At 36.5% G+C, this 25146-nt stretch overlaps 2 protein-coding genes across 2 annotated transcripts; both read left to right on the forward strand.

The window, feature by feature from the left end:
- Nucleotides 1-13078: 13078 nt before the first annotated feature.
- LOC130463543 (uncharacterized) lies at nt 13079-15937 on the forward strand. The gene has a single exon (XM_056832704.1). It carries the CDS (start codon nt 13079-13081, stop codon nt 15935-15937), a length of 2859 nt encoding a protein of 952 aa, XP_056688682.1.
- Nucleotides 15938-17425: 1488 nt separating this feature from the next.
- On the forward strand, nt 17426-25080 carry LOC110799911 (histidine-containing phosphotransfer protein 1). The gene is made up of 6 exons (XM_022005182.2): nt 17426-18175; nt 18289-18419; nt 18514-18582; nt 18877-18948; nt 24397-24469; nt 24698-25080. Exons 1-6 carry the CDS (start codon nt 18113-18115, stop codon nt 24746-24748), a joined length of 459 nt encoding a protein of 152 aa, XP_021860874.1. The 5' UTR covers nt 17426-18112; the 3' UTR covers nt 24749-25080.
- The last annotated feature ends 66 nt before the right edge of the window (nt 25081-25146 follow it).

Below are 25146 nucleotides of genomic sequence, written 5' to 3' on the forward strand. Positions count from 1 at the left end.
ACGATCCATATTTCCGTTTCCGGCAATATCATCGTTTCCGGAGTATTCATTTCTTGCCTGTGACGATCTTAGCTCCCACTGAAACCAAGATCCGTCGGTTCCGAATATTCATAGATGGAATATTTAATACCATTAAATACTTGATCCGTTTACGTACTATTTGTGTGACCCTACGGGTTCAGTCAAGAGTAAGCTGTGGATTAATATCATTAATTCCACTTGAACTGAAGCGGCCTCTAGCTAGGCATTCAGCTCACTTGATCTCACTGAATTATTAACTTGTTAATTAATACTGAACCGCATTTATTAGACTTAACATAGAATGCATACTTGGACCAAGGGCATTATTTCCTTCAGTCTCCCACTTGTCCTTAGGGACAAGTGTGCATTTCCTAATTTCTTTGTCGCTCGATGCTTGCTCTTGAACATAAGGTAAGAGTTGTCATCCTTATTATGTCCAGAGGTGTTCCTCGGTTTCAGAGTTCAACTGATCAAATAAACAGATGATCATAGCCTATGATTCATCCGAGCACGGCCATGCATTTCACAGTTTCTAGCTCTCCGAGTGGCCTTGTACAACTTTTAAGCATCTCATCCCGATTTATGGGAGGACAATCCCAATCTTGCGATCTTGAGATTAGACTTCGTTTGATAGGTGATTACCTGAGCGTTGCCTTTATAGCCTCCTTTTACGGTGCGACGGTTGGTCAACGTCAAAGCAACCAGTTCTCAAACAAGTAATCTCAAATCACTCAGGTATTGAGGATTTAGTGTCTAATAATTTAATGAAATTTACTCATGACAGATTTTCATCTCTTACAGTAAAGTTTCATAGGTCTTGTCCGATACTAGTCTTCCCAAAGTAAGTATCTATGCAAATGATTATGACATTGCCATGTCCACATAGTTCAAGAAACAGAACTACTAGTCATCTTGCATTCTAATCGTCTAACGTTTTCTATGCGTCCAACTTTATAGAAAAATCCGATTAGGGACCATTTTCAATCTTTGACATTCAAGTTCACTTGACAGACATTTCTTAGTCACAGGACTGGTCCTGACAGTCTATCTTGAATATATCGTCAAATTGAAGGGACTCATCATTTAATACTAAACCAAGATTAAATGGAATATGAAAATACATTTCATATATGATAAATGTTCAACCCCAATGTTTTATAACCATGGGCCTCAAACCCATTTTCTAAAACAATTCATGGAATTCAAAGCTATGCTTGATTTCCAGTGCTACAATGTAAGTGTTGCTTCTCACTTGTTGCATAGGTTTAGTTATCATGCTTTGCCAATCTTAATATCCTTTTCATCGAATGTTCTTCGAGATAGATGATAAGATCTTTTGAGTATGTTTATTTTGTGATCTAGTCTTTCTCGCTACAATGGTGGTTCTACGCATTTCTCAATGAAGAACCATCAAGTTAGCAGACCTTTTTCTTGCTTCAAGAGTGGTTCTACGCATTTTTCAATGAAGAACCATCAAGCCAGCAGATAGGTGATCTTCCCAAGTTCAGTGAAGAACTCTTTAAACAACCCTGTTTTATTGCTTCTTAGGCAATAATTACTTTTACTTCAACTGTATAGGTTGCTAGTGATGCTTTGTTTGGATTTACCTATCCAAGCAGTTCATAGATATGTGGAAGACTCTCCAACTATATCATAGAAATTATTATTTTAATTTCCCACGCAACAACTCATGGTCTCCAATCCATGTTGCCATTTCAAAACACGATGCTCTATAGCTCGTCCTTATCAATGGTTAACTCCAAAGGGTCTTGCTTGATCCTTTGCCAGTGTTTATGCGTGTAGCATCAATATTTAGCATATCTTTATTTCCTTGAATCAAGAACTATTCCTATGTACCTTTTCAAGTACCATAAGTATTCTTGATCTCAATCTAGTTGATCTTTACTTAGATCAATAGAGATTGGTATATGTTCGTCATGGCTAAAGTCATACGATACGTTTTTGGCGATCCTCATATTATATCATACATGATAAATTCTTTTGCAGAATAGTTCCCAATTGAATTCTATTCATGTAACTTTAGCTCATTCAATTTTAGTAGATACTGAATCCAGCTAAATTCTTTGACATATAATATAGGTTAAGAATCTTATTTAGACTCTTTGATGTTTAACTTAGTAAATGCTTATACATAGTTCAAACATTCTTTACTTAGATTTATTCACATGGGTCGAATATTTCCAATGGAGACTTTCGTGTTTGATTTAGTAAATGCCATTACTTAATCCAAAACAATATCATAAGATCTTTGTAAATAGATCTTAATACCCAGTATGTACTAAGTTTCGCCATGGTCCATCATTGATGAATAATTTCAAATCTAAGTAATTAGCATTTGAATGTTATTTCACAATAGAGAGATATGTGTGTGATACACATAGGACCAAATAAGTTTTTATGTACTCCCACTAAACTTCTTATACATCTATAAGAATCATGTATATTTTATGAAACTAAAATGCTTATTAGCTTCACTTAAAATACAGTTCCAATTCCCAATTGCTTGCTTAAATCTGTACTTAGATTTTATAAGCTAGCTTTCCTTTTCAAGCATTTATTTGGATCCACAAATTCTATGACATGCCATGTACATATTATATTCCAACATTTGATTGAGGAATACGTTTTGTCATCCAATTGCCATATGTACCAATATGCAATTATTGCTTGAATTATAGACTTAAGCATTACGATTTTGCATGAGGTTTCAACACAATCCACGTCATGAATTTGCTTGTAACCTTTAGCAACTAATCTAGCTTTGCGTGTGAACACAATTTCATGTTTGATGGTTTTTATCTTTAAAACAAACCTTGCAACCAATAGGTGTGAAACTATTCTTGCAAATCAACAAAATTTCAATTTTGTCATCAAAACATTGAGTATGTTTTATGGCCTCTAACCATTTAAAACATTTAGTCTATATATGGCCTCTAACCATTTTAGGGAATCTGGGTTTTGTCATAGCTTTCTTACAAGTCACAAACTCATTAATCTACATGATAACAGTTTGACTGCAAGTTGTAGGTTTCTTCACTATTTAATAGAAGAATCTCATAGTTTCAGTGACTTGAATTCTATGCCTACTTGGGTATAGAACATCAAACATTAGAATATCAATAGCCACTTAAAGTCCTTTGAATATTCTGTTCTCCTTGAAGCACTTGTAAAGTCTTCTAAGAGATGTCTATTCTTTAAAGCCACTTCTAAAGTCTTAAAGAATAAGTTCGGATTTTCTGAAGCACTTCGAAAAGCCTCCGGAATGTCCGTTTTATGTTTGTTGTTCGCCTCGAAAACTTTCGAGGTCTATTTTCTCCCACTTGTCATTTTGGAAACGAATCTCCAAAAGGACATTATTTCGAGCAAACAAACATTATGTTCTCAAAAATTTGTGGTAGAAACAATACCCTTGTGTCTCATTTGAATAAATCACAATGAAACATATATCTATACTTGGGCCTTAGTTTGTTGAATAACAAACACTAAGCTCCCACTGAGTTTAGGAACTCTTTAGATATATTATGAAAAGATATTCTGAAATTACTTTTCAATAGCTTTGACGAAATTGGTTTAGTTTGGTGGTAGTTGAGCATTTTGTTTTAGAAATTATAGGAAAAGTCTTTATGATCCGTCATTGATCGAATCAAGTACTAATTGACTTCGATTATTCCAACTAAGATATGCCATATCTTATGGACCTAGATTGTGAAATTACAACACACAATCATTGATGATCATATTTGGTCTCAAGTAATCATCAACATGATCTAACCTAGATCTTTATGATTTCTTGCCAAGTGGATTTTATACTTTTGAATCTTTGAACTAGCCAAACAGATTCAACTTATATCACATTTGAGTAAATAAACCTATATTCACTCAAATCCATGTGAAATAATAAAGTCATAAAACCTTTCTTTAGCTTTGAACTCTATCGTCTAGGCGTTCTAACAATAGTTCATATTCTTTGTTACTTTCAACAAGTAAGACTAGCTTGTCTTAAGTTGATCTAGAAATCAACCAACTTTCAAAAGTCCATCAAAATAGAGCTTATGAATGTTAATTTGTTGATATGGTCTAAGCAACAATGCCAAAGATTTAATGGAACTCAAATCAAGGGTTTGATTTGAACCTAGTAAAGTTCTTTAAAGAGTTGTTTGTTTTAATCAAGCATATTGACTCAACCAGTAATTGACTATTTCATTCAAATAAACAAACAAACAAGCATTGTTTTTGTTCTTCTGAATGTGAGTCTTTCTGTGTTTGAAGCAGAAATTTAGGTATGCTGATTATGGAACAAAATAGCCATTAAGTTCCAGCCTTTGAAAGGACTTAAAACAAACTAGATGACCCTACAACTAATGTAGCATTGCCATGCTTCATTTCCCACTTGTAGGTCATTAGTGTATCCTAGCTTCCATTATTTGAGTTATTACCGAAGTAAGAACCTCAAGCGGTATATGATACCAAGGAAGTTTGATTGCTAGGTCACTTCTCTTTAAATATAAATTTATAGGTAGAAACGGAATCGTAAATTCCTTTCATTTGTTCCTCGTTTTTCCTATTTCTTGTACCCTTTCTTATAGTCTTAAGAATTGAATTCTTTAGTGTTGACTTTTATACTTTGTTAGACATGTCCAATGTCACCAACAAGGTTCTTTACCATTTTAATTTATGTTGAATATTCTGTTTCAACTAGATGATCTTACCAGAAGCTTCTAAAGTTCTCTAAGCATCGATCTATTCGAATGTCTAGGAACTAGACTCATTCGAGAATTAAATGGAAAAAGGATTTTAGGTTGTTAACCATTGGTAAAGCTGAGCGTTTAAACTCAATGCTTTATGATCTCAAAACCACATTGTATTTTGAATTCACAAGTACCAATCGGTTTGCCATTCGACTTTGATACTCGAAAACAACCATAAAAGTCGATATAAGAAACGTACATTTTAAATTGCTCACTTTCTCTCATTTCCGTGAATCGTTCTTGGATTCACTACCAATCGAGGAAATTTACTGTTACCTTTCTAAAAGGATTTATTGCAGTGCAAGATATTTAATTATAAACAATAATTAAAACATACATTGAAGCATGCAAAGTCTAAACATTTATCATGAATAATAACTTGAAATTAAAGCAACCATGCAATTCAAACAAGTTATTAGCATTTTATTCGATTTTATTGTTCCGGCAGGTGTGAATAAAATGATTCCAAGATCCTAAAATCATTGAAGAACTAAGCACAGTTTGTCGACTTAATCCTAAAACATCTTAGGTAAGCAAAAGCCTTTTGCTAATAGTCTAGAAACTATTCTTGGTTGATAGGTACGTCTAAAAACTTATTAGGTAAACCTATCGAATTTGCCACGACATAAAAGGACTCCTTACTTATATCGTTGAGTTTCACCAAAACTAACATGTACTCACAATTATTTGTGTACCTTGCCCCTTTAGGACCAATAAGTAACACCTCGCTGAGCGAAAACTATTACTAGATTGATGTAAAGGATATCCAAGCAAGTGTATATTTTGGCATGGCACCTTTTAACTCAATTTTTTTAAGTTTGGAACTTAAGGCTCTTACTATGTTGGTTAGATTTTAAGTGAACTAAAATCCTTAATCATGCAACATAATCAAGCTTTTGATCTCATGCATTTTAAGACATATTTAAAGCAATAAATAACTTAAAACATGCATAAGATATTTGTGATCTAGTATGGCCCGACTTCATCTTGAAGCTTTGACTTCAAAGTCCGTCTTGAAAATCTCCGTGGGAGGCACCATTTTCTTCAAATAGGATAAGCTATAACTAATTACAACTATTTGATGGTTCGCAGACCATATTTGAATTGAAAAATAACTTTGGTACTTTAGACCAATTACATTCAAATTAATGGTACGCAGACCATATTTTCTATCCTATTTGGGCCATACTAGTCACTTCATAACCTGCAAAACAGTACATATACAATATATACCATTCACCCATTCATTATCATGAATGGCCCACATAGCTGGTTAGTAAAACACATTATGCATCACGTAAACATTTGCAGCAATTAATCAAGGGCACCAATAATCTACCAATTATTCAGTCCTTATTAATTCTAATCAAGTTGTTTTAACCTTAAGGATTTGTAGACCTAATCATGAGTTTATGACTAAAAAGCGCTCCCACTTAAACCAATAAATTCATATGCTTTACCAATTTTAAACATAAAAATGTATTTCTAGTCCAACCGGAAACATACAAATTTAATTAAAATTTAAAGCTTATATCAATTTATAATTGAATCCAAAAATTTAATTTAATTTCAGTCGTATTTAAATTAATTCATGATTTTAATTTTAGTAAAATAATTAGAATAAATAACATTTATTATAATTATAATATTCAAAATTAAAATCCAAGAAAATAATTCAAATTATTAATTTTAAAATTAATTAAAATTACGTGAACTGAAATTTTTTCAAATTAAACATTCAAAACGATCTAATCGTAACGCAAACACCCTACGCGTTGCACGCCCATGGACCGTACGCACACAGCCATTGCTGGCCATGTGCGCGCAGCCCATGCGCTCGTCGCATAGCTGCTGCTTCCCTATCGCAAGCCTCCGCACACATTGTGCTCGCTGCGCGCGCCAGCGCTCATCGCACGCGAGCTATCGCTCGCAGTGCGCGCGCGCGACATCGCTCGCTGCGCGCGCGAGCCATCGCTCGCTGGCGCGAGACATCGCTCGCTGGGGCGCGACATCGCTCGCTGGGCGGGCGACATCGCGGGCTGTGCGCGCGAGTAATGCTGGGCGCAGCGCTCGTGGCACGCGAGCTTGCGCTCGCTGCGCGCGAGGCTGCGCGCTCTTGTGCGAGGCAGCGCGCGCTGTGGCGCAGCTCGCTTGCTGCCCACACGCGACTGCCTTGGCTCGCCCTTCGCCCATGCCCATTCGTTCATTGCTCGTGGCACACGACACAAGGCAGGGCTGCTGCCTTGTGCTCGTGCACTACGCCCTTGCTCATTGCATTCGTGCCGCACGGGCGACGAGCTCCCTTGCTCGTCGTCGCATGCCCGCATTATACAACACCCCTTAAGGGTAACACGAAGCGTCCATTGCTTCGTGCGTGCAAGTTTTATGAACGAATCGCATAAAAATTTAAAATTTATATTTAAAATTAATGACAAATTAATAAATAATATTAATTTCATAATTTTAGGGCGAAAAATCGAAAATTTATTATCCAATTGATTTCCGATTGTTATGGATTCAAGTCTAGGTCATAAAAATTTAAAATTTATCGTAAATTTACAATTTTTATGGTGGTTTTTAATCATAGGTTTCTAATTAAATTACAATTAATTATGAAAATCAAATTAATTCTAAATTATTCTAATTTTCAACAAATTAATCATAATTACAAATTAGATTGCATAATTAACAAGACTAGGCATTCAAACTTGTTAAACATATGCAGTAGGTCAATCAAAAATTCAAGATTTATCAACAAGAATCGCAAATATTTAATTTAACATCTTAAATTTACGAAATTTTGCATTCGAAAAACTAAAACCTTCGAAAAGTCATAGTTAGGCTTCGAATTTGAGAATTCTGGGTTCGGCAGAAAAACACTATTTTTGTCAAAATTTTAGAATGCCTTTTACATGCGGAATTGACACAAAAATCACTCAATTCGGATGAGTAACGAAGAAACTGCCGAAAAACTGCGTACGTATAATTAAATAAACGCAATTTGCAATTATTAATCACCCCTTTTAATTCTTGCAAATTTGTAATTTTTAACCATGTTCATGCAATTTAGATTATGAAAATAATAAGGGGCTCGTGATACCACTGTTAGGTTATGATTCATATGACAGTTCATAAATCATGCGGAAAAACCATAAAGCCAGGAAACATATTATTTACACATAATCATTTAGCATAGTTTAGATGCATACTCTTTGTTGCGTGCCTTCCCTAGCTGCGCCCGAACCGAACAAGAACAAGTCTTTAGGACTCCAAGTGTCGTCCCTCCGTAGATAGTCCACAGCACGTCCGGATCCGCCTTAAGATTGACCAACTAGAATCGCTCTTAAGGTTCTAATATTTTCGGTTAGGTAGGCAAGAATATTGGCTGATTTTTCTGCTTAAAAATCTTAGTTTTGAATACTTAAAACTTGTTATATAAATAATGACCCCTAGGCCTTTATTTATAGAGTTTATGGAAAAGGAATCGTAATCCTAGTAGGATACGAATTAATTGAAATTAGAATTCTACATGAATTCTATTTAATTAATTTATCCAATTAGGAATAGAAATTTAATCATACACTGACTCTTGTAGATTTAGGAATCACGCATGAGCACAAACTCACACACACACGGCAGCCACAAGGGCTGCCCATGCGCGTGCGAGCAGCAGCCCACGCAGCGCGGCCCACGCATCCGTGGCCTTGGCGCGCGCTGGGCCTGCCTTGCGGTAGGCCTGGGCGCTGCCTTGGCTGGGCTTGTGGCGTGCGTGCTTGCTGGGCGATGGCCCGGCTTCGTGCTGGGCCTTCGTCCGGCAGGCCTCGTCCGATGCTAATTCGTACGATACGCTTCCGATTAAATTTCCAGTTCCGGAATTTATTTCCGATACGAACAATATTTAATATTTCCGATTCCGGAATTAATTTCCGTTTCGAACAAATATTTAATATTTCCGTTTCCGGAATTATTTTCCGATTCCGGTAATATTTCCGATTCTGACAATATTTCCGTTTCCGGCAATATTTCCGATTCTGGTAATATTTCCATTTCCAATAATATTTTCCGATACGTACCATGTTTCCGTTTCCGGCAACATCTACGACTTGGATAATATTCATATTTCCGATACGATCCATATTTCCGTTTCCGGCAATATCATCGTTTCCGGAGTATTCATTTCTTGCCTGTGACGATCTTAGCTCCCACTGAAACCAAGATCCGTCGGTTCCGAATATTCATAGATGGAGTATTTAATACCATTAAATACTTGATCCGTTTACGTACTATTTGTGTGACCCTACGGGTTCAGTCAAGAGTAAGCTGTGGATTAATATCATTAATTCCACTTGAACTGAAGCGGCCTCTAGCTAGGCATTCAGCTCACTTGATCTCACTGAATTATTAACTTGTTAATTAATACTGAACCGCATTTATTAGACTTAACATAGAATGCATACTTGGACCAAGGGCATTATTTCCTTCACTTCTCAGAATGGAGAATTGAGAATGACTTTTCGGAATTGCCCTTCCATGGGGTGACTTATACTTGGACCAACAATCGGGAAGGCAAAAAAGCTGTTTATGAGCATCTGGACAGGTCTTATGCCAACTCAAGCTGGAGGGATACTTTCCCAAATGCCTTTGCCTGGAATTTACCGATTATGCTGTCAGACCATAGTCCTGTTATTCTTGATATATCTCCTAATAGCAGCAAAAGGAGGACTCCATACAAGATGGAAGCATGGTGCTTACACAAACCAGAAATTGAAAAAATGATCACTGAAACCTGGAAGGAGTCATCACAAGGCTCAAGGCTCTTCAAAATTCAAAGAAAGCTCCAGAAAATTGTAAATCAAACTCGAATTTGGTGCCTTGATCACAAGAAGAGGACGGGCATTACGTGGGACAAGTTTGAGGAAGAACTCACAGCCTTGCAGTCCAACATCCAGGACGAGAACACAGCATCAGAAGAGTTGGAATCTCGCAAGTCGATTAAAGAAAAGGCAGAACACCAATGGCACTACTGGAAACAAAGGTCAAAATCAAAGTGGGATGCATTTGGAGACCAATCTACTTCTTTCTTCTACAAGAGTGTGAAATCCAGGAGTTGTAGAAATGACATTCGAGCAATCAAGAAGGAAAATGGGACATGGATTACCCAAGGTGATGAGATAAAAACAGAATTTTATAATTTTTATAACCAACTTTTTGCAGGTATGTAATCCCCCGTAAATTTATAAATTTTATTAATATATTTTAACGTACATTATTTATATTTAAATAGAATTTATGAATTTTAAGTAATAAATATATAATTAACGTATATTTATTTTATTTTAAGTACGTTCTAAATATTTAACGATTTTAGAACTTTATTATATATTTAATGTATATTTAATTTTATTTAAGTATATTCTAAATATTTTAACGGTTTGTGCAATAAAGAATAATTTTAGAATTTTAAGTTAAAAAGAATTTAAATTACGAAAATCGATTGAATTTAGAAACCAATCTTAAGCGGTGTTGAATTCAAATACCAAACTTAATTCTAATCCTAGCCCAAGTTAGCAAAGCCCAAAATAAGTAAACCCACATCCCTTACCCATATTCCAAATTCATGTAAAACTCTCAATCCTCTCCTCTCCTTCACGTGAAAAGAAAAGCAGAAAAACCCTTAAACCCTCTTCAAGAATTCACGTGAACTCTTACACCCTTTGCTTCAGCCACCACCACCACACAACTCTGCTTCAGCCACCATCGTCGACCAACCACGCCCCTGGCTGCACCGCTGCCGTCAACCAGTCGGCGCCCTCCCTTACTCTCTTCCTCTTTCAATTCGCGTGGAGTTCCCTCCTCCTCTACGTGCTTCTCTCACCACCACCGACAGCAATCCCAGCAACCACCAAGCTCTCGACTGCCGGCAACCAATCACCAGACCACCGGTCGCCCTTCGCCGTACCCTCTGTATCGCCGCCGCCGAAAGGACCAGCCACCGCCCTCCTTCATCTCTCCACTTGTTGCTTCTCTGTTTCTTGCTCAGCCACGTGCAACCACCACCGCGACCACCTGCAGCCACCTGCTGCGTCGCCTAGCTCCGCGACCGCCCAGCTCCCTCCGCCGCTCAACTCCCTCGCTGCCGCCGCCCCTGCCGCCGGCCAGCTCTCTCTCTCTTCTCTTTTTGGTTATTTCTTAAACCCTAAGTAGCTAATTATTTTAATTTTGTTTATTAAATTAATTTATGTTTCTTGAATTAAATTTATGATTTTTATGATTAAGTTATGAAATTTCAGATTATATGTTGTTGAAACTAATTTAATTATTTTCAGATTTGTTAATTACGTTAAGTTAGGGTTTTAATGGAGTTTTAATAATTTAATTCATGTTTCTTGAATATAAATTATAAGCTTTTATGATTAAGTTAGATTTTCAGATTATATACTATGCTTAATTAATAATTTAATTTTCAGATTACATAATTGAATTGAAATAAGAGTTTTTAATTATTAAAGTGTGAATTTTTAAGGTTTTTAATGATTAAATCATAATAGAATGACTATATATTATTAAAGCTATTATTTTTACGATTTTAAGAACGTTGATTATGTTTTGTGGACGTTTGAAATTATTCTATATTGCTGGAAATTTTAAAAGGGATGTTTTATTGGAGTTTAGAACGTTTTGGGATCATTAGTTTAATAGTTATTATGCTTGGAGATTATTTAATTAAGTTTCGATATTGGGGAATGTCCTAAATAGGTTTAGGATGTATTTAGAATACGTTAGTGTTGCTGTAAATTATTAGGAATTGATTTGGGTACGTTTCTTGATTATTTTAGGCGGAGAATTCTTTGTGGGCGACTTTTGAATTCGTTAAAGTGGCCTATCAGTTTGTTTACACAAGGTACGTACATACCTGTGTGCTTGGAATGTGTGTGATTTGTGGAAACCATGTTGAAATGATTCATGAACTTCGTTATGTTGAAATGATTAAGGAACTTGGTTATGTTGAAATTGTTGATGAACTAGATTATGTTGAAAGTGCATGTTTAATATTGTTGGATGGACATGTTAAGCATATATATTTCGTTATGAGAATTATAGCATGTTGGTATGGATGATTGATGCGAACATGCTGGTTGGGAACATTAAATTATTATATATGTTGATTCAGATCGATTGTTCATTGTTCCCTTTTAGCTTTTCACTACTTTATAAGGGCCGAGGACCTTGTTTAGTAAGTTGAAACCTTATACCCATATAGAGGGGTTTATCAGTATCAAAGGAAAGGTTGAATTAATTGGAATAAGTCTTGTGTGACGTCTCTGTGATCACTGGTTTAATTCAAAGATAAAAGAAGTTGTGTTTACTTGCTGAATATAATATTTATGTTTGATGAGTCATAACCAAGTATTAAAAGTTAAGTCATGTAAAGTGAAAATGAGTAGCAATAGCTTTAGACTGTGCACGTCTAAAGTGTCGGACAATCAGGAGTTGGGGTCATGGGTCGCCTATGGCTTTTTCTGGGGCCGGATTGATCACCGGTTCTATTTTATTCAAAAGTCCCTCGATATCGCAGGTCATTGGGGTTTACGGAGTCGCGCCCGTACCTCGTCTTCCTTAGTGAAGAAGAAGAAGTTTTTAGTAGACAACTCAGTCCATTGACTATTTCAATTAAAATAATGTTAATGATACAAAGGTCTAGTTCAGTCAAGTATAGTCTTCAAGTCAATATATCTTGATTATCCTTGCTTATGTTTTATTTAGTACCATGTTAGGATTGTTCGTTTAATAGAATCATGTTAGGATTATTATTGATTTAGTATGTAGTACTCAGCTTTGCTGATTACGTGCTTTTGCTTGTGCATGTTGATCATGGCTATGCCTTATTGATCCTGTGATGACCCAATCTTTGGTGAGCAGTCTCTAAGGATCAATAAGCATTGTCCATCTGCAGGTTTGAAGATGTTGCATCATTGGGATCGGGAATAGAGAGCTTGTATTTAGTTTTGATTTGCTAAGTTAACTTGAGTTTGTTTAATTGGACTTTAAACTTGTTAGTTGATCTTATTTTCGTTGATTGGTTTTGGGATTAACTATGTAATCGATTATTTATAAACCTAGAGTTAGTTTTATGTTTTCCGCTGCAAAATTCTGAATAAGCCGTTACGTTTTCACACGGGCGATAATGCCTTGATAATTCTCTACGTTTTATATTAAAATGTTGTTTTAGAAAAGAGAGATTTGTCGGGGTGTTACAAGGTACACCAAGCTCGTGTGAGCAAGAGGATATGACCTCTTATCTGGAGGGCATGCCCACCCTTTCGCCAGACCACATTGCACTCCTATCACGACCATTCACAGACGAAGACATCAAAACAGCAGCGTTTGGGTCTAAGCCACTTAAGTCTCCCGGGCCGGACGGAGTACCTCCTGCTTTCTTTCAAAAGTACTGGTCTAAGGTGGGCAAGGAAACTTGTGAGGCGGTGCACTCTTTCTTCAACAATGGTAGAATGCTCCGGGAGACAAACAAGACTTTCATCACCCTCATACCCAAAGAACCGAGACCATCATCAGTAGGGGGGTACAGACCAATTAGCCTATGCAACTCAACCTATAAGATTATCTCGAAATGTATGGTAAACCGCATCAAACTCATCCTCCCGGATATGGTAGGAGAGACGCAAAATGCTTTTGTACCTGGTCGAATGATGATAGACAACTGTTATATAGCTCATGAAACTATCAATAGTGTGAAAAAACGAAAGAAAGGGGGCAGATTTGAGGCGGTGTTAAAGGTGGATCTTAGCAAAGCGTATGATCGAGTAAGATGGGATTTTATTATTGGTATTCTGACCAAAATGGAGTTCCCGCAACTATGGATACAATGGATTACAGAGTGTATTTCTACGGTTTCGTATGCAATCCTCGTAAATGGTGAACCAACCGCTCAAATCAAGCCGGGAACAGGCCTTCGACAGGGCGACCCCCTCTCCCCTTATCTTTTCATTCTCTTAATGGAGGTTCTCTCGAAGAAAATTATGAAACTGGAAAGTCAGGGTATTTTACAGGGAATTAAGGTTTCAAGGAATGCTCCCACGATAAGCCACCTCTTTTTTGCGGACGACGCAATTTTTTGCTTCAAAGCCACACCTCCTTCGTGCCGCGCAATAAGAGGTTGTATTGAGGATTTTTGCTCTATTTCGGGGGAGATGATAAATTTTGACAAGTCCACAGTACTTTTTAGTCCTAACACCCCAAGGAGATTTATCCGTATTCTTCGCAGCCCCCTTGGAGTAAGAGTGAAAGATGAGGTTGGAAACTACCTTGGTTGCCCAATGGACGTCGACGACCGATCCTCTGCTAAATTCCAGAGTATTGTGGACAGGATAAATGAGAAAATTGGATCCTGGAAATTTGCAAGAACCAGCCAACCAGGAAAACTACTTCTCATTAATAGTATACTGGTGGCAATGGCCTCCCACATATTATCCATCTACTCTTGTCCGAGTCTAATAGCGAAGAAGATCAACTCTAACCTTCTTAAATTTTGGTGGGCTACTTCCAGTTCAAGGAAACCGATTTACTGGCGAAAGAAGGAGCTTCTGTACCACCACAAAGGGGAAGGAGGAGTGGAAATAAAGGAAATTGGCACCCTCAACTTGGCCCTCCTAGCCCGTCAAAGCTGGCGAATGTATTCCAACCCACGACTGCTAGCAAGCAAGCTCTTCAAAGGCAAATATGGAGGGGACCCAATCTCTCTGGGATACAGAGACACTACTCCAAGATCATGTTCGTGGGCTGCAAGAAGCTTAATCAAGGCATCCAACTCGCTGAAGGACGGTGTTCGAACTCGAATTGGAAACGGGGAGACAACCAGAATCACTCAAGATACATGGGTTGGCAACTCTAAGCTGAAAATGAAGAATACAAGTTCAAATGATGTCAGACAATTAACCACAGTTGCACACTTGATGACAACAGAGAGAAGGTGGAATGCACCGCTTATATGGAGATGCTTCCAGGAGCAAGAAGCAAAGTTAATCATGGCTACGCATATACCAAGTGACTGTGTCCAGGATACCTACCAGTGGGAGTACACAAAGAATGGTAAATATACTTTTAAATCAGGTTACTGGCACATCCAGAGCAAGACCAACGCCCCCCCTTTAGGCACTGATAAATTCTGGGCGAACATGTGGCGTTCGAGCCTTCTCCCTAGATGGAAGCACTTTATTTGGAAGCTCATCCACAGAGCCCTCCCTACAAAAACAAATTTATGCAAAAGGGGGATCGATATCGAAGTGACATGCCCCTTCTGTAAGGGTCAAACGGAAACGGACTTACATATTTTTCGACTTTGCCCAACTGCGCAAATGGTTTGGCGAGCAAGCCCATTGGGCATTGTTTCCGAGTCTCAGGCTATGGTCCCTATGCAAACTTGGTTGAGAAACTTCCTCAATCTTTTCTTCAACCAAGACGGGAAAGACGATTCAAGAGCAGTTCAGTTAACAGCCACCCTTTGGGCCATCTGGCTACACCGAAACGACATCATTTTTTGTGGCGTGAGTGTAATCCCAAACAGAATTTTGGAGGTAGCACAGTCACACGTCCATTCTTGGAAGGAAGCACAGAAAGCAAAACTGATGCAGCAACAACATTTAAATTGGAAACAACCTGGAGAAATCAACTTGACTAAGATTTCAATGTGGAAAGTAGGGAAGTGCAGCAACCTGGGTTTCTTCTCTATTTTAGTGGATGCAGCGTGGAACAGAAAGAAGAACTCAAAACAGAAACAATGGGAAGCAGCTGTAGCATGGGCAGAAGATGACAACCAGACCATTAGCTGTTCAGGCGCCAAGAGGATCTTTGCACAAGATGCCTTACAAGCGGAATGCTACGCAATCTTGGAGGGAATCAGAGTTGCTAGTGGGCTTGCGCGCAACGTAATTCTCAAAACAGATTGCAAGGTAGCTGTGGAGGCAATACGGAATGAAAATCAAGCCCACTCACACATAGCAACTATCATCAGTGACATTCGCAAGGAAGCAACCATGCTAGACTTCTTTGTATGTTTAAAAGTTAGTAGGAATGCTGTAGTTAAGGCCCATAATCTTGCCCAGCAAGAGAGAAAAGGTCTTGGGTTATAGTTTGTGATTGTTTAGCTGTCAAAAAAAAAAAAAAAAACTACGAGGTTTTCGCTAGCCAAGAAAAAAGTGTAAAATTGTAAATCGAATCCTAATACCATATTTGAATAGCAAAATCGTAAGATTCTGCAATTTAAATCGCGATTTTAAAAACCATGATTGTGTCTAACTTTTATCTTTTCACTCTATTTCTTTAGAAGGCGGAAAGGTAAAAGTAAAGAAAATATTTTATAAGTCAGTAATCAACCAAACTTGATCCCAAAATCTTAGGCCATGTTCGAAATCGTTTTTGTTTTCGATTTTCTATTTTTTTACTCCCTCCGAGGAGTCACAATTACTACGCCCAACCATAATTTTTAGAAGTCATAATTCCATTTTTTGAAAATTTTGCACCCACTCCCCAATTGTTTATTAGTTTTTACTTTCCTACGAGCCAACTTAAATAAAAAACAAATCTATTTTTGGTAACTTTTACACCCCATTTGTTTTTTTTATATATTTCTTTATTGTCAACTACTTGCATCATTATTATATCAAATACAACTATGCTTCCTTAATCTTTTTGCCGGTCAACATGTTACTCCTAAAAATACACACGAGACTCGCTAGTACTATATACTTTATATTCTCCTTATGTAATTAATAATACTCCCTCCGTTCCTAAATAAGTGTCACTTTTTCATTTTTGACATTCCTATATTATGGGATGAAGGGAGTAACTTAAAGGTAATTGGCAAGACCAAGATTGGAGGCTGAATCAGCTCACATATCTTGAGCACCCTTCTTCTTTATCGTTCCATTTTCGTTTTTTCCCCCTATCAAATCTCATATACAAGCAACTTTTAGAACCAGAAGAAATGATAGTAGTATTTTTATTGTAGTGAGTGGAAGTTATGGGACCTAATGACCTATACACCCTACTAATGAGAGATGTGCATACTTAAGGGCCTAGTTTGTGTTTCTACAAACGTTTATATGCCACTTGACGCTCTCCCTCAATCCATAAATTCATGCTATATATCCACTTTTATTTAAAAAAGAAATATATAATGTTTGCATAAGATTCGAACCCACAATCTCCACTTAGACCATTAACTAATTGAGCTATAACCTTTTACATATTATTTGTGTAAAATTAATATTAATATAATATAGAAAAAGTAACTTTTGAAAAAACTCAAAAATAAAAATCATTTAAAAAATATGATGCTTATTGTTATTCACAAAATAATCCCGGGACATCGCCAAGCCCAAATACTAGTTGACTATAATTAGCCGTCTAATCATTGTCAAGAAGTCTTGAGGATTCCAAATCTTTATTTTAATGGCATATTATTAAACATGGAGAAATCTTGTAGGGGAATAATTTAAACTCCCTCCGTCCTTAAAATATTATCATATAGTTAAAATTTAATTTATTAATAAATAATAATTGGGGATAAAATATGTATATGAGTAGTTAAAATGTGCTCGTAAGGAGAGAGATGAGAGAAAACGGGTTGAAAAATTAACCATTTAAGAAACGGAGTAAACTTATAGCCTTATACAGTTATAGGACATCCAAAATAAGGATATGGTGCAATACCTCGTGAATCTTGATTTGGGTCTCTGTTAATAGAAGAGAAAACTAAAGAGATGAGAGTAATTGGGGAAGGGGAAGCAGAGAGAGCGACATCAACAACAATGAACGATAACGGCAACAACCAACAACAACAGTTTCAGCTCCTCAAAATGTCGACGGCAGCCGTTGCCGGATTACGACATGAACCGGAGGCAGAAGGATAACGGGCTGATGGGGCGGCGGCGAGCAGACACGGGCTCCGGCGAGATCAGTGGTTTCAACTCAAGCCACTACCGTGCAACAACAACATCAATTTCAATGGACGGACAAAATGGGTAGTCATGATTTGGAATGTCAAGTAATGTCATCGTCGATATTCGATACCCATATTTGGGGAAATGGGTAGTCATGATTTGGAATGTCTACTATGTTTAATATGGATATATATATTATTCTTATCTGAAGCAGGAATTTATTCCAATCTGCGTAAGAAAACATCATATATATTCCCGTCAAAAAAATAAAAAATTCACGTTCAGACATATTCTATTAATTTCTCAATCGATCAACAATTAAACAGTTGCTGCTGTGTTGACTGTCGAGTAAGAGAGAAAACCATGGATGTTGTGCAGATGTTGCAGAGGCAATTCATCGACTATATGAAGTCTTTGTACATGGAGGTATATCCCAAATCTAATTCTGGGTTTTAATCAATTTTTTTCTATTCATTGGGATTTTAATCTGAGAATTTGTAGCTCTAATTTACTTTTATTTTTTTTGATGATTTTGGCAGCGTTATTTGGATGATCAGTTCAACCAATTGCAGAAATTAGCGGACGAGAGTAGCCCAGATTTTGTTATTGAAGTTGTAACCCTTTTCTTTCAAGATTCTGAAAAGCTCCTTGACAATTTGAGCAAAGCTCTGTGAGTTCAATTTTTCTGGGTAGTTTTTTGTTTTTAAAATTTATTTTTGCTTAATTTCTGTAATTTTAAGATGGATATTTTCTTTGCTTTACAGTGAGCAGCCAGTAGTAGATTTCAATCAAGTGGCAAATCATGCTCATCAGTTTAAGGGGAGTAGTTCTAGGTATTTCCTGATCAATCTTGAATTTTGTACATTCCTAGGGTTCCATATCTTTTTTTAAGCTTTGAATCCGTATTTTGAATCAAAGTTGACTTGACTTTGTTTGTTGTTCAATTAAAATTGAAACAACTTGATTTTGTGTTTGATCTGCACATATGGAGTAACTACTTATTTTTAATGTCAGAATTGGGGGGGGGGGGGGATTTTCAATATTAGCAGACTCTGATCTTTTTGCTGTAAAGTTGAATTGTTTAAATTCCCACATTTGAGGGTGATTATTTTTGATGTATTTGGCAGCATCGGTGCACATAGGGTCAAAAACCAATGCGTCAAGTTTCAAGCTTATTGCGAGGACAAAAATCGTGATGGGTAAGATGTCTACTAATTACTTTGACTCATTTCCCTCTCCCTCTTTTGGGTGTTTAGAACATTGTTTCTATTTCTTATTTTTTTTTTATCTAGGGTAGTGATTATATGTATGTTCATGGTGTTGGATGTTTAAGAAAATGTTACACTGTTATGCTGATGTATAGAAAGTGTTCTAAGGACTCTTTGCATCTGTTCTCTCCTTTGTGACCTAGCGTTGGTAGTTGGCTGACTAGATTAGGCGGAATAGAGTGATCATTGCTTCCTTCAGCTGACATTTTCTTTTTCTTTTTCAATAAGTGATTGCGATGCCTTGAAATGTTCAGTAAGGATAATTGTAGATTTTCTCGGGTTTGACAGTGTACCTCATCTCATATTGTCATCTCATCTTAAAACTTGTGTTGGTTCAGTAACTTTTACTTCAAGAGACATGATCTAGAGTTGATTAAGATTAAAAAGAAAACAAATTAGACTATCCCTGCTGTTGTTTTCGTCAACTGAGATGCTGGAATGGAGTATTGAGAAATGAGAATGATTTGTAGTTAACTTCACTCTAAGAAATGTTTAGGGTCTTAAGCAACGGCGTAGCTAGGGGGCGGGCAGGGGAAGCCGCCCTACAAGATCAGGAAAAAGAAGTATACGAGTATATTTCTTTCAACTTGTATATACAGTGTAAATATGGCTCAGTGGTTACGGATTGTTGAAATTAGTGCTTTGGAAGATGTACCCAACCTCCCAAGTTTGAATCCTACTTGCCCGAACATTAATGATTTTTGTAGTATTTTCTTTTTTTCTGTTAGACACTCATTTCGTTTTTATTCTTTCTTCTTTTATCCTAAAATCTTTAGCCAAAACATGTGTATAACATACTTTTGAGCACATAACATATTATTATTACTCCCTTTATAAATTGCGTAAAATGTTATATTTAGCCTTTGTTTATTGATACTAATTTCCGACTTTGATTTTTTAGCCCCCCAGCGATGATTTTCTGGTTCCGCCATTTCTTTTAATTTTCGAGAAGTCATTACATGTTCATATTTTAAGAATACAATTATAGAAAAAATAAGTTTGGGACTTGGATATGTTTTGAAGACATTTTAAGGCAACTTAAAGTCATTTGCTCAAAACTGATAGAAAGCAGGAAAAAGTATTAAGTCAACAAGTCCTTAATTTCAGCTACAACTAGTGAACATGTTAATACTCAATTATTCATACATTTTTAAAACAAATTACGCTGCATTTCATTAATGAAACGGAGATCATTTTGTTAGCAGTGTACTTCTAGTCAAACAAAAGATGCATTTTTCAGCCATCGCTCAGGAGACTCAGCCCTTCTAGCTATTTTTTTGTACTAACAGGTATCAACACCTGTGGTTTTGAGATCTAACACGCAATACCATCTGGCCTGGAAATGGAAAAATCTTAATTGTAAAAATACAGCAGAAGTGCATGTCTCTTTTATTCAGTTGGTGAGAGTAGTATTGGATTTTAGACTTTCAAGAAGAGTTACCTGGGTGCCTAGGCTAGGAAATGTGAAAGGTTGAAAGTATAAGGAAACAAAAAATTCCTATATCTTATGCGCAACGTGTGAGACGAAGATGTGCGTAGTGCACCTAATTGAAGCAGGATATGTGGAAACATGTTATACAATTGTCAAACTTCTTTTTTGTGTCACTGTGGTGCCATTGCCCACAATTAAACAAGTGATCAGGGCTCTTTTGATGAAGGTCTCTCGCTTCCTACCTAAAGGAAATTGAAAGCAGCAATAGTTGAATTAATGCTAGAGGCATTTCCATCTGTGCCTTGGACTTCAATATGGCCTAGCCTCTGTCTCTTTGACTGACCTGTGGGATGTAAATTTTTCGAGCAAGAGGTGTCCGTGAACGAGTGGAATCAGGCTGCCTGCCTGGTAATATTTGGAGGAGAGAGAATGGAGAAGCTTGTTGCTTATGGACTTATGGTGGCAGCGTGGCTGGGTGGTCGGAGATGACTAGGAATCGGTGCTTGTTAGGAAGATGAAGAAGGAGAAAGAAAATGGAAATTGAAGTATAAAACTTTTGCGTAAAACATAGGATAAGTTAACAATAATCCCAACTATTTGTGGTTTTCTTAGTCTCAAGTATTGATTACCTACAACAATCCTACTGTTAGCTTACCCTTCCCAAAATAGTAGTGTTTAATTGACCTCTTCATCCGGCAAATTTGATTATGTTTAATAATATTGTTGGCCCGACATTTTTCTTATTCTAATTTCCTCCCATCTCCTTCCATTTCACTTTCCCCTTCTTGTAACGAGGCCCTTTCACCGTCAGTTAACAACCGCTTCTCCGGCATGTCAGCAGCCCAGCCCGATGGCCCACCCTCCCGACCTTAATCTCGGCAGTGAAACCAAGACTTTGCTTCTGGTTTTGCTTCTCTTTTCTTCCCTTCCCAATTCTTACTAGTTAAGCACCTTAGGCCTTGTAACCAACTAACCATCCGTCGTCACCATCAATTACGCTCACTTCATTATCATCGTCAAAATTTCAAAAGATCCTTCCTTGATGTTAACATTGATCGAATTAGAAAAGCCCTTAATTTTGTTCTTGTTTGTATTGTTATTCATCGGGGTTTAAATATGGATCTTCATTTTTATCATATGATAATTCTGCGTTTCTTCTTTTCAATAATAATAAAAAGGGAATACTGCAATAAGGAAGGAAGAGAGAGAAAATTTGAGGAGAGTGGATTTGGTATTCATAGTACCCGCCTTGATCTGATACAAATTATATGACCTTATACACAACAAAAATACATTCCCTCTGTTTTTTGTGTCTTGCGCTTTGAAATAACTAGTTGTTGGACCGCGCGCGGTCCCCCAAGTTATCAAAACTATGTATATAAATTAAAAGGTAAATTAGTTATTAATTAGATTTATCTAATTACGTCAGTGGTACCGTTTTATAGAAAGTAGTATGCATGCTTAATTATTTTTGTCAATCTGCAAAATTTACTTGAACACTATGTGATCATTGAAATCATTAGAAGAAAACAATGATTTACGAAGTATTACTTGGATTACTGAAAATGAATTAATATAACCAAACTTTGGCAACATATTATATGGTTCAACATAATTGCAATTTCCCGTAAAAGAAACATAAATACAATGCATATGAATTAGTGTTGTCTTTATAAAAGATAGTTAGAGAGCGTCAATTTTGACATCCCCTTAAAATTGGCACATAATGCACAAAGGAACCAAATACGAGTCATAAATTATTTATTTTATTATTTTCAGAGGCTCCAATTCAGATAGAATAAGAGGGAAGAAAGAAGAAAGAAGAAAGAAAAAGAAAAGTAAGGAAAAAAGAGAAGGAAAAAGTTGTTAGGAATGGGATTTGAACCCAAGACCTCTGGAAACTCAATATAGAGCTTCTAAAGGGACCTTCCCAAATTTTTCATTCCTTATGAATAGTGAATTTCAACCTTTTATCACCCAAAACACTATTAATAAGCATAGTGTTGTGAAGTTGATGCATTTTAAAGGTTAGAGATAAGAGGTGGTGATTATGGTGCAAACTGTAAAGTGGGTTTTGGTGGGGAATTTGGTAGGGCGGTCATGGCCGTTGGTGGTCAATGTGGGTGGTACTGGCAGGAAAATTGTAGGCTAAGGTGGAGGGAGGAGCCAAATATGAAAGGGAAAGGAGGAAGAACACAGACACACACAAAAAAAAGTATATTTAACCTGCTCACTCACCACTCACAAGTATCTGGTAAGGTTAGATTGTTTTGGGAAGGGCAGGCTAATACGGAGTAGTTGAGATAAATGTGAGTTAATCAATAGTTGGGATTATTTTGAGAAAACCACCAATAGTTGGGATTATTGTTGTTAATGTTTCCTAAACAATAAAAGATTCAAATTAATTTTTTCTAAAGAAAAAGATTAAAGTTAAAGGGAAAAAAAAACCACTTAGAAAGCGACACATAGGTTGGTAATCTATTTAACAGGTTAACTAATGATTGAGACCAATATGAGAAAGGTCACTTAGTAGTTAGGATTATTACTTTATTAGCCCTTTAGTTGGGATTAAAATGAGAAGAAGGCTCATAGTTGGACTTGGGATGAATTTTGTTAATTTTTCCTTTAAAGTATTCAGTTTGAAGTTTAAATCTTGTTCTTTAGGACTCAGGAGTCACCTTCTCAATTTAGGGTTGTTCAGCATGAGTCTATCCCCATGTATCGAGTCATTTCGGAGTTCTTCATTGTTGTGGTATTTCTATTAAATTTTCTGAATTTTTTTTAGATAGATGTATATGTTAGTTACTACTGATTGAGCTATAAGACTAATGAATTCATTTAAGCAAAAATCATTGTGATTAGAACTTATTGATTATGTATGTGCTCTGTACTCGTGAATAGTTTACCCAATATGGATTATCATCTTAGATGATTATCTAGCAATTTTATATTTTTTTGAATGTTTAGTGCAAGATCCTCTTCTTGATTATTTTCATGTTTAGGTTACAATGTTTTTCCAAATTTTATTTACTGATTTCATCCAGATTTAGCCGCCACGTTGTTAAAATTACATCATATGTTGTCATTGGATACAACATTGTGTATGAATGTTCATAGGGACTTTAATGTAAAAGCGTTTGTGATATGTAAAGGATATCGTTAGTCAAGTAATATGAGGTTGTAATTCCTACTCTGTGCTATGAGTATTTGTTGTTATCTTCTAGTCACTCTCGCATGCAAACCATTGAGCAAATTTTTAGCTGAACTGACATCATAAACTTCCATTTCTTCTGTTTTCATTGGACAACCATAATTTACTAATTGACGAACCAAATATTATCTTTCGGCATTCAGGTCATCATTATTGTCATCATTCATGTACCTATCTATGTGCAACTTGAAAACATAAAGAAATTTATTGATGCAAACTCAAGTGCAAGTCACCCGACTATGATTTAAAGTCACCTTATATTTCTTGAAAAGCTAACCTTTATGTAATTATCCCAGTAAAAACCCTGTTTTACCATACACCCGTCTTACTTAAAACTAGTGTCCGTTTAATGATGGATTATAGCATTTGAGATCATTAGATGAAGATTATTCCCTCCTTTCGTTTGACTATTTGAAACCTTCCAAGAGTAAATTTCCATATTTACATAATTTGTCCATGGTTTATGCAGGGTTATGCTTGAATAATATTTTGTTAGGAAACTATGAACTCTATAATCTGTACTATGATTATGAATTAAGGGTATAATTCGTACTATTTATGCAGTTCATGTTATGATTACAGTTTAACAGCTTTTACTTCTAAGTCCATTAAACTATTGTGGGCTTACTATACAGGCTGGTTTCATTTGATAAAGACGTTGTTACAAATTTATTCAACTTATCATTGGTGGATGTCATTTACGTCCTTAAGATGATCATTTGTCCATTTGATGCAGGTGTCTCGCTTGTCTGCAAGAGCTGCAGCAGGAATATATTGTTTTGAAAAAGAAATTCGAAATTCTCTTCCAGGTACTAACCTGCAGTAGAACTTCACTCTGTCATCTTGTGTATTATTGTGCATAATATCGATTGTTCTTTCCCTTGTTCATCCAGTGGTACCCATCATCTTTAATCTTTTCTGCTGTATTAATATTTTTATTCTATTTCACTTGTTTTGCCTATCAAATTTTAATCGATTATCATTTTATCCTCCTCAAGTCCTTACATCTCTCAATTTTCGGTGATTGTTCATTGCAGCTGGAGCAAGACATTGTGCAAAATGGCGGGATAGTTCCGACCATGGATTAAGTATTTTAGCAAAACCGAACAAAAAGGAAGTTAGTAGATTGCGGTGGATGTGTAGATCCTTTTGTAGGTCTCCGTACACTTAGTTTCGAGAACCGAGAACCACTGTGTATAACCATGCCTAAATCTAAAACTTTAGATACCGTTTTGTTGTGACTTGTGAGATATTTTTCAGCTTTCAGGACAAATGGGTGAGATATTATTGCAGGACATTCTTGATGCATCATGGAAGTTGTGTACGGAGTACTTGTGTTCAGTGTTGATAGGAGTACTTCTTTGTGGTTGACTTGCAGGCTATTTTTAACTAGTACTCTGATTTTATGGAATTGTTTCAACGGTTGGTTGGTTGTCTGTTTGAATGGGTTGTCAGAATGTATACAAAGAGTGAGCAACCACCTTTT

This window comes from Spinacia oleracea, chromosome 6 (genome assembly GCF_020520425.1).
Source record: "Spinacia oleracea cultivar Varoflay chromosome 6, BTI_SOV_V1, whole genome shotgun sequence".
Taxonomy (NCBI): Eukaryota; Viridiplantae; Streptophyta; class Magnoliopsida; order Caryophyllales; family Amaranthaceae; genus Spinacia; species Spinacia oleracea.